This window comes from Miscanthus floridulus, chromosome 4, assembly GCF_019320115.1.
Source record: "Miscanthus floridulus cultivar M001 chromosome 4, ASM1932011v1, whole genome shotgun sequence".
NCBI classification, from domain to species: Eukaryota; Viridiplantae; Streptophyta; class Magnoliopsida; order Poales; family Poaceae; genus Miscanthus; species Miscanthus floridulus.
Genome location: NC_089583.1, coordinates 7,772,503 through 7,783,307, shown reverse-complemented (window position 1 = coordinate 7,783,307; position 10,805 = coordinate 7,772,503). Strand labels below are relative to the sequence as shown.

Genomic DNA, 10,805 nt, shown 5'->3' with positions numbered 1-10,805 from the left:
ACTTGTCGTAATAAACATGTGAATGATGATGAACATGTGACTTGTCGTTGTAATATATTGTGATTTGTGGTTCACAATTATGGTTGTGATATATTGTGAGAAAATGGGTTCTGTGTGATATATATATGTGATGGTTGATATATATATGTATATATATATATGAAATGCTTGTATCAATGGAATGCAAAAAACAAAAAATGAAATTTAAATTTCTGCCTCTTTGCCGAGGGCAATGACCAAGGCCCTCGGCAAAGAAGGGTCCTTTGCCGAGGGCCGTCCCATTGCCCTCGGCAAAGATTCATTGGAAAATTCTGGAACATTTCTTTGCCGAGGGCCATGGTTGGAGGCCCTCGGCAAAGACTTTTGTAAAAAAAAATTAAAATTTCGTTGCCGAGGGCCTGCGGGGAAGCCCTCGGCAAAGATTTTTCAAAAAAAGAATAATTCTTTGCCGAGGGCCATCCCCATTGCCCTCAGCAAAGATTTTTAGGAAAATTCTGCAACATTTCTTTGCCGAGGGCCATGGTTGGAGGCCCTCGGCAAAGATTTTTCAAAAAAAAAAGAATAATTCTTTGCCGAGGGCCCTCGGAGACGGCCCTCGGCAAAGACTCCGTCCCAGGCGCCGGCGCCGTGATGGCTGCTTTTCTTTGCCGAGTGCCGGTCCAGCCCTCGGCAAAGGCTTTGTCGAGTGCCCGATAAAGGGCCCTCGGCAAAGACCCTCTTCGCCGACTCAAAATTCCCCGAGAGCTCTTTACCGAGGGCCGCCCTTGGCAAAGCCTTTGCCGAGGGTTAATGGGCCTTTGCCGAGGGCCTCAGGCCCTCGGCAAAAAGGCCGTCTCCAGTAGTGATAGGCGTCTTGCCCGATTTGCTACTTGAGAACACTACATAATTTGCCTTAGAAAAGTTGTGGTTCTAGCCAGATCTAAATGCAATGCTGTTTTTGTACTTTCAGTATTTTTCCTATGCTTCAAAACACAAAAATCATGACTTGCTTATGCATGGTGTTTAAAAAATCCCTAAAGAGGATAGCACAGTTGTCTTATATCTGTTGAGTGGATTAGTTGTTACTAGAATTACAATCATGCAAAAGTCAAGCATCTAATAACATGTGTGGCCTTGTGCAGGTTGAGGTGGAACTTTGTGATGTATGGAAGCAACAGTCCCAAGATGTGCTTGTACGATGAGAAGACCTGAAGTGTCGCTATTGTGGAAACCAGGTCATGCATCCTGTAGATGGGATGGGTGTTGTTTGGTATCCAGAAGTGAAGCCTGAAGAACAACTCAATTTTGTACTGTAATCGGTGGGGTACCATGGTGATATGACGACTTTGAGTAGTAGTGTATATCCTGATGTTGTATACTACTAGATGGGTAGATCCAATCCCAACTCACCCTCAATCTCACATTTGTTTGGTGAGGTGATCATATGCCTGGGTGTAAATTACATTTCTGTGGAGCACAGCTAGGAAGTTGCTCGAGTTAAGTGGCTTGCCGGTTGCATACGCCATGTAAGAACATAATGAAGGATAGTTTTGGTGTACAGGCAAGGCAATGTCACAAACGAAATGAGCTTACAACATGGGCCCGAAAACTTGTGCCTGGTAAATTTTGTGATTTCAGGCATGTCCAGACACAAGCATAAAAACCCCCGACCTGATAGCAAAAGAAAAATTACAGAAGTCAAGATGACACTACCACATTAAATGGCTGCAATTGCATTCCAGGTTACAAGCGGTCAAAATTAAATGGCTGCAATTGCATTCCAGGTTACAAGCGGTCAAAATACATTTGGTGGCCATAGTTTTGACTGGAGCAAGAAAAAATCAATCACATATCCCATGCTGAATACAACACCTTTCAAGAACAAACCACACTGAAAAAATAGTGGGGGCTAGGCAGTATTCATCTGGTAGTTGCCGTAGCCTACATCGTTACATCCAAAATGTAGGGCCACCTACATCAAATCATTTGCACGGCCAAGGAAGCTGGTAATCGGCAGAGAAGATGAACAAAAAATAGACATTGCACCAAACAAATATTGAGGGCAAAATACTAAACAAACCAAACTGGTAAACAGGAGAGAAAAGATCGTCATCACCACAAGAACTAAGACACCTACGGAGTGTGTACATGTCTGCGTGTTAGGCTGCTAAAGGAGCTTCCTTTTCCTCAGCTGCAACATCTTGTTGGTCAGCTGCAGCTGGAGCAGCATCCTTTTCTTTGTCTAGAGATACAGCTGCTGAGACTCTCCGGCTGCAGTGTGCTCTCGTTCACGAAGGTCGCGCTCACCTTCAGGTCTGCCTCAAGGGTTGTCTCCAGCTCCAGGTAGCTGTCCATCATCTCCAGATTGTCTGCATAAATTAAAATTTCAGCTTCTTGTCACACATTGAGTGCAGCTTAAAGATGAATCATCAATGGATTCTTAATTCATTGGTTTCAAGCAATCTTTACATAAATGACAAGTATCCGACATGACAAGTAACTAAATGTCTTCCGATTATGCTAAGAGATCGCTTTCTTAAATGTCAGCGCTAGAGCGGCAACACATAGGACATAGCTATGTCAAAACTTGCATGGAAGGTTACTGTACTTTGCATACTACTATATGGACACGACTAATTCTAAAGTTTTAACTAGTATATCTTTGAAAATAGATCGAATATCTCACCTTATGCCCTCAGTACTATTTAGTACCACGTTCGTATTAGACGTTCCGTCAGCTTCATCATCGGACTCATCAGATGATTTCATTGGCACATCCTACATTATAGTCCATTAGATGTTAGAGCATCAGTACTTTACAAGGTCAGTTGATGGCTTACTCCAAGGAGCAGTATTTGTCAAGAGGAACCAATACTCACATCCAGGTCTTGGTCTTCATATCTGCTCACTAGGTACAAAAGACAAATCTTAGTCCCCTGTTCAGCATGAGCACGCACCATTTGGTTCACGTCATCTTCTCTGACTATCTTTACAAGGTCAGTTGATGGCTTACTCCAAGGAGCAGGATTGAGGTAGTATACCTCTGAGTCGAATATGTGCCCATTATAGGTCAAAGCCCTCATGAATTTGTGGAACTTAACAGATCCGCCTTTAATTGCAAAGCCTCTCAAATCTGCTCGAATGTCGTACTTCTCTAGATCAGAATAAAGCTCCTCCAATTTGAAAACCTTAAATCTCATAGCCAAATACTGCATGTAGGGATTACACGAATAAGAATCATTTGAGCACAACGAGTTCTTACACAAAAAAATGTACGAAAATTATATATACCGGTGCACAGTAGTTGTCCACTGCCATGTCAAAGTACCAACGTGGCATACAAATCATATCATCTGGTACCTTAAAGTCCTAACAATAGAGGGTTTAAGATCATTGTCTATATAGTAAAAATTTTAAATTAAAAGAGTACCGTGGTTACCTCGACATTCAAGTTGTCAGTCAGACCCTTCAACTTTGAGCAGTCATTCTGCAACCCTTCCAATTGTGACCTTGCCTGATTACTCAAGGAATCAATTGTTTGTTGTTGTGTCTTCATGTTCTCATCATATTCTTGACGGGTCTTTTGTAAGACTTCATCTGCAATAGCACGTTCTTTTGATATCATGTGGGCAAAGAGATCACGCTGATCATTTAGCGCTTTCTTTAGCTGGACAACCTGTTCTTTTTCAATTCTTTTGGCAAAGGCAGCAAGCTCTTCCTATTCCGCTTTGTCCAGCTGGTCACGATCAAATGATATGTCCGTGTCAGTTTGATGTTGCTGTTTCATCTTCTTGATGTCAGCTTTGGTACGGTCAAGCTTGATCTTCAAATACTCATTGTTGTGGACCTTCTTAAGTTCGGTAGCCTTCTCCTCGAACTCTTGCAGGGACCTCCGAACTTGTTCCATGACACCTACGAATTTATAAAGTAACACCCAGTCAAAATGCCGTAAGTTGGAGAATAAAATATAATTAGAATCTTACAATTTCAGATATCCAAGCAATCTTTGCACTTGCACATTTACAATGCAGTAAGTTCTGAGCAACCAGTCAATCAAATCATTTTCACATGAAAAACACAGCACTCAAGATGAACCTAACGCCCATGCAGCCCCGTATCCACACCAGAGAAACCCACATGCCCTCGTACCTCCGCCTTCGACCAGCGGGAATCAGAAGCACCACCTCCAATTCGAGCTCATGCGGGCGAATCAACGGGGCCCCGAAGCGGGCGAATCGAGCTCTAGAGTCGATGAGCTGGGCAAATCTGGCGGTGGTCGTGGGGAGCTGTGCCACCGCGAGATCTTCCCCAGAGCCGGAGGTGGCGTCTGGAGCTCTTGACATCAAGGGCATTAGTGAGTTCACTGACCTATCCCATCAGCAACAATAGGCCAGCCCCACAACAACAGGCGACGTGGCCTAGCGCCCTATGCCCACGCCCCTATCACTGACCTACAGGGCCCACATGTCAGTGGCTCCACGCACAGTGTCGCCTCCTTCCCTAGAGATGGATACAGAGTGGCAACTTCTCCCCAACTCCCGGCGATATGCCTCTGGGACAAAGCCCACTACCCCTCCCCTCCATCGAATGTGCCCCGCCGCGCCGCATCAACCGGGCGTAGCCACCGCCGCCCGATCCCCTCGATTGTGGCCCCCGAGGTTCCCCGCGCCCACCCCTATAAACAGTATGCCCAGAGCACCGCGCCGCCACCTTAGAAACCTAAAGGGGCCGCTCGGAGCCGTAGCCTTAGCCCTAGCCCTAGCCTGCCGTCGGCCGGAGCTCGACGCGTCGCCGCCACTGATCTCCAACTTCACCGCGTTGCTGGCCACATCCACGCCATCTAGAGATGAATCCAGGAAAATCATCGGCTGAGAAGAAGATGAAGACGGGAAAATCCATGGCTCTGAAGAAGAGCGCCGAAAGGTGCTTGGCCCCTGAATGCATGAACTACGTGAACGGAGTCTCTCCATGCCTCTCCCCTAGAGGGAGAGACGGCTTCAGCTGCTGCAACTGCTGGAACTAGAATCGCGGTCATTGCAATGCTTGCGTGAATGGAGGATGTGATCTTCCTATCAAAAGGCCCAGGTCACCCAACGAGGTATGTCTATGGAACGACGAATTTTTAGAGATCTGTTTGTAGTTGAATTGGAAACACCTATGCCTTTTGTTTCTATGCAATTGAGTCCATAGCTCATGCTTGCATATTTCTATGCAATTTTTTTTCAAGTGCTAATGAGTGTTTGGTCTGGTTCCACGAGGGATAGATGCATTGGCTCTTTTATATGATCCATTATATTTTAGGTGTGCAATCATGAATTCTGCCCTGATGACGGCCGATGCAATAAGTATCTGTGCCGCAACTGCAAGAACAATGTCTCTTCGTGCCTAAATCCTGTCGGTGTCATCGATGACCTATTGGCGTGGTGCTGCAACTGCTGGAGCCATGAGATCCGTAGATGCTTGAATGGGTGTCAGGACTGGAGTGATGAGGAGGACATGTCAGACCACCAGGTATCTTCTGGCACGGCTACATGTAATTTGTACTACACAACTAGGGATGAAAACGGTGCGAATATTTTCCGACCGTATTCGAAACCAAATCCGTTTAGAGGGGTTGAGATCTGTCTGTATCCGAGTCTGGATATTCAACATCCGATACCGTATCCGTATCCGTATCCGAATACTCAAATCACATATTTATGATGTCAATATCCAATCGTATCCTATCCGACATAGTTGACACTATCTGTATTCGAATCCGAATCCGGACAGAAATATGAAAACAAATGTAATATCGGTGATATACGTCCGTATTCAATCCGTTTTCATCCCTATACACAACCCACTTCATTTGACATGTATTATTTTTGTCATGTATTATTTTTGACAGATTCCATACTTACACGATGACACGGCCCTTAATTGAAAATCAGTCTTACTGAGTATGGGCTGTCAATAGACAAAAGAAGGTCGATGCCATGAAAAATAGCCTCGAGCACCAAGGAAAGATGATAGACGACATGTCTAAGATTATCGGGGATCTCAGAAGGAAGGTCGAAGCCAACCTTGGCAAGATTTAAAAACCATGCCAATATATTGTAGTTTTATTGTAGTTCGAATAGAGTGATTTCTTGAACTATTTTGCCAAGTCAACACTCTGTATTTTTTACTTGAATTACCAATGAGATCGTATTAGCCTGAGATCTTATCAATATCATCTGAAGCTTATGGTCTTCTTTATGTGAATTCAGTGCTAATAATCCTGTGCCAAATTATCTTATGCTTATGGTCTCCTTTATTATGTGAAGAGCTGTAAGAACGTAGAAGTTAAATGAGTAGAGCTCCGGCACTGAATTTTTCTTTCTATTGTTGTTTGAACCGACCATAGACTCGGCCAGTGTAATGTCTGAACTGAATGATGGTTCTGATTCTTCTGAATATCTGCACTTCCTTGCTTCCAGAGTATAGCGTTGATGATTTTGGCCCCTAAGCGCAGCACACGAACAGCCGGGAGTGTCTGCATGAGTCACTGATCGGTTCTAGAGTGAAGTTGATAGGGTAAACTAGACCATTGGTGCTTTGAAATTGACGCGAGCCATGAAATTGAAATTGATGCGAGCCATCTAAATTGACGCCAGGCCACTGCGGCGATACTGGCAATAACAGGAAATATTTGCAATACTGGCAATATCAGGAAATATTTGCTTTTGATACGCCATATGAGCTGTTCACAACAATGCCAGGTCATCATCCTTAGCTTCCCAAATAGAAATTAGCAACAAAAATGACTTTTACATAAGCGTTTTGATTCCTGACCTCAATTCAAGGATAACCTAACATAGTATACATAGAGATAACACAAGTTCAGAAGTCGTTGCTAATTAAAGGATAACATAAGCATCTTGGAGCTCTAACGTTCGCTATCTTTGTAGTCATCTCTCGAGTCGTGAAAAGCGTAGATCAACTACTTCACATCTTCTGCCTCATCACTTTCCAACCCCTGTAGTAGCAAGAGACAGTCAGGCAGTGCTGTCAGCACAAATCAAATATCAACAGAGATGTTGCAATCCTAAAGAAACAAGATTAGTAAGATCAGTTTAAATAAGTCGACATGCAGTCGCACATATCCACGATCAGTTCAAATGTTTATGTAGATGCAGCCACTATGCACAAGGCAGGATGCAAAGTATCTGAACTAGTTCTGAATATATGAGACACAAACTAGCTTCAAGGTTAATCTCAGAGTCAGAAGCACAAATAGCATGCACTAAAATGCAGTAGTTACTTATATGCTTTTATAACAAAATTACAGTGGATAGTGGTGTAGTGCAGTGTATACCCATTTTGGCTGCTGAATTGCATATTTGCTCTGATATCTTATCAGAGAATGAAGACAAGACATCTTGAAGCTCCAGCGCCTCGTGGCACTTCTCCTCTCTCCACCACCTTTCAATCTTCAGGCTAACACTCCTAAGCACGCTGAGAGCCTTATCTGGATACCTCCCCATGGCTGAGTCACCAGAAAGCATGAGAGCATCTGCACGCTGGCGGACTGCCTCAGAAACATCAGCAACCTCAGCCCTAGTAGGTGTAGGATACTCGATCATTGATTCCAGAAGCTGAGAAGCAACAATGACTGGCTTGTTGAGCTGTCTGCACATTCTAACTATTCTCTTCTGTATGGAAGGGACCTGTTCCAGGGGGATTTGTGCCCCAAGTCCCCTCTGGCTACCATTATTCCATCTGATGCACGGATAATCTCCTCTAGGTTCTTCAGAGCATCAATGCTCTCAATTTTTGCAATGACGCCTATATCACTGGGACAAACAATGAAACAATTACAATTTAGACAACCAAGTAATAACTTGTAAATGAAATTAAAACATCACGTGTATGGTATCTAACTTCTAAGCCATTAAGTGTGATGGTCACTCGGCACATTTAAACCAGGGCATATAGACCTGCTACAGCTTTCAGTGTCCACAACCAAACTGCTAGTATGCAAATTATCAACCAAACCATTTAAAACAAAAAAAGGCAGATTCCACACTAACCACACTAATGTACACAAACTCAAGAATTCGTTAAATACATGCACCGATACTTATCAAGTTATCATCCAGAACCAAGCTCATGACTAGTAAAGCACTACCTTTCTGTTTTGGAAAAAAGGATAATCAATATGTTACTATTAAACCCAGCTACATCCTACATGTGAATTGTGCATGTGACGAGGTGACAACTTTCAAAACATAATCCTACTTACCTTCCACGGCTCCGTGCAGAAATGTAACTCTTCAAATGATTAATTACTTCAGCAGACTTGACAAATGATACGGCGATGAAATCAACACCTTCAGCAATTCCAAAATCTATGTCAATCCAATCCTGCGAAGATGAGGTCATAAGTATAATTATTATCTCCAAGTAGTGCCCAAGCCTTTATTAGCTACTGATTGATTGCACTATATAAGAGAAGAATATTTCACTCGATTGTACAGGCACTTCTTATCTTATTCTAGACTAGAAGTCTATAAGATACAAGTTCCAGAGTGATCCAACCCTTCACATTCTTGAAACTAATTTTAGCCATTAAAAAAAGATCAGACAACCCAAGGGGTCAATATGGAATGGCATAAATTTACAATTCGGTCTGAGCTGAATATCTACATTGAATGTTGAGCACAAAGTATGAGCAGCAAATTCCAAATCAAAGCAAGTGTTTTTTCACTATATAAATTACCTTTGATGAAATTGTAGGAAGCATAGCGTTCCTCTCTCGCACTAATGTGTTGAATGACATGTCAATCCTGCCCAATGTTATAAATGCTCCAACCAAGCCACCAGAAATTCTACAAACTATGAAAGTCAAAGTTGAACCGGCTGACAGAACTATAGTTGTATCAGTAGCTCTTCATACTTCTTTTCACAAAACTCAAAATTACACATGATGGCTGTGTCAAACTAAAAACCTAAGTCCAAGAACATTTAATTCAAGCTCATATCTGCAAATGAGATTTGTCAATAAATAATTCACTAACTAAAGAGAGCATACTTGACAGTTTCTAACCTAGTATACGAAAACCATCAATCCTGTAAGATCATACCCCTTTTGCCAATTGGAAACAAGCACTGTATGCTATGATGAACACACAATTGCAAGTGATTTGTATGAACTACTCTAGTAGTTACGATATTCTCTGAACCAAGAATGAAAAGACATGAACTTGCAGCAGCGAGAAACCAACCTGGGTAACGCATACGCTGGGTAAAGTGCGCGAGAAGCGCGCAATGAGGTCAGTCGCGAGGGGCGCGCCGCCGTAGTTCACCGCCAAGAGCGTGGCCACGTGGGCGGCAGCGCCCGCGTCCGCTTCCTCGGCGGTGCGCACGATGGCCAGCAGCGCTGGCAGCGCCAGCGCGAGGCGCGTGACGCCGAACCTGCCCATCGCAGATAGCACCGCGGCGGTGTCAAACCTGCCCCTGGTCGTGTGTAGCACGCCAGCACTAGCGTCGTTGTCGGCACCGGCGCCTCCTCCTCATGGCGCGCTTGGATCTAGGTTTCATGGCCCCCATCCTCTCCTACCTCCTCTTGCTCCACCATGGACGAACGCCGAGGGCGGCGCCCGAGCGGAGTACGGCAAGGAGGAGGGCGACGCCCGAGCGGATGACGGCGAGGAGGAACGAGGGGTAGGGGTGGCCCGTTGCCCTGCGCCCAGCCTCCTCCCATCGGCGGTGGCAGCGGCTCGCAAGACGGCGGCGGTGGAACCCTAGAAGAAGTAAATGACATATTCATTTAACTAACTATACTAATTGTATTATCCCTCCTAACTATATTACTCAAAACATTATTTTTGCATTTATAGAGTTACCGTTTTACCCTTTATCAAAAAAAAAACTACGAGAATGGAATTACCGCTCAGTCCTAATCCCCACATTTGCGGAGGCAATGGAAGGCGATTTTTGCACATATGGCCCACCGATCATAGACACAGCAATCGTCTCCAGTTGCCTCCGTCCCATTGCCTCCCGTTGCCTCCTACCTTTGTTGCCGTCGGATTGGCCGCTCTCGGTCGATGTCATCCATCGAATTTTTCCCCAATTATTGTAAAAAATTTCTATAAATAAATAAATAAATATACTCCATATATGTACGGATATACAGCATTTTTAAATCTAAACAGGGTAGGGTAGCAGGTCGGCAACCTCACGCACGTACCAAAGAGGTCCCCAGGGACCAAGCCATTGGAGAACCTCTCGGTGGCGACGCCGCCGGGGAAGTCCTGCCCGTACGGCGGGAAGTTGGCCTTGGCCGCCGTCAACCGGTTGTTGGTGTTGCCGGGGTCGACGATGGAGTCGCCGAACACGAAGATGGCCGGGATCTTCGGCCGCTGGTGGTCGTCCGTAGCGGCGGCGGAGCCACCAGCTGCTGCCGTCGTCGTCGTAGCTCCGTCTGCATGGACGACGACGACCACCAGCGCCGCCGCCGTGGCCACGAGGAGTGCCCGGACGAATCGGCCCCACGGCGGATGGGCATTCCCCCTGCAGAGACAGGGCGTCAGAGACTGCTGAGTCGCCGCCATTATTGCCAGGTCGTCGTCGCTTCTCCAGCTGCTGGCCGGCCGGGCCGGGACACTCGCGCCTGGCGCCCCACGAGTTTTTATTTATAGCAGCGCGCATGAGAGCAGACGTGCACCGACTGTGACGACGCCATCGAAGAGGAAGAATTAGTTGCTGTGAGCCTGTGATATGGGAAAAGGGCAGGCCGCTAACATGATTATTGTTTGCCACTTCTTCCGGCCTACTTGTTAGGTTTTACTCCCTCCGTC

General features: G+C 45.2%; 1 protein-coding gene and 1 pseudogene across 1 annotated transcript; both read right to left on the bottom strand.

Moving 5' to 3' along the window:
* Nucleotides 1-6,843: 6,843 nt before the first annotated feature.
* Nucleotides 6,844-9,425, bottom strand: LOC136548000 (pyruvate kinase isozyme A, chloroplastic-like; annotated as a pseudogene).
* A 107-nt stretch (nt 9,426-9,532) lies between these two features.
* LOC136547999 (GDSL esterase/lipase EXL1-like) lies at nt 9,533-10,559 on the bottom strand. Its single transcript, XM_066539667.1, has 2 exons — nt 10,183-10,559; nt 9,533-9,746 (listed from the first exon to the last, which is right to left on the bottom strand). The coding sequence occupies exons 1-2, from the start codon at nt 10,557-10,559 to the stop codon at nt 9,533-9,535; spliced, it is 591 nt and encodes a 196-aa protein (XP_066395764.1).
* Between the last annotated feature and the right edge of the window lie 246 nt (nt 10,560-10,805).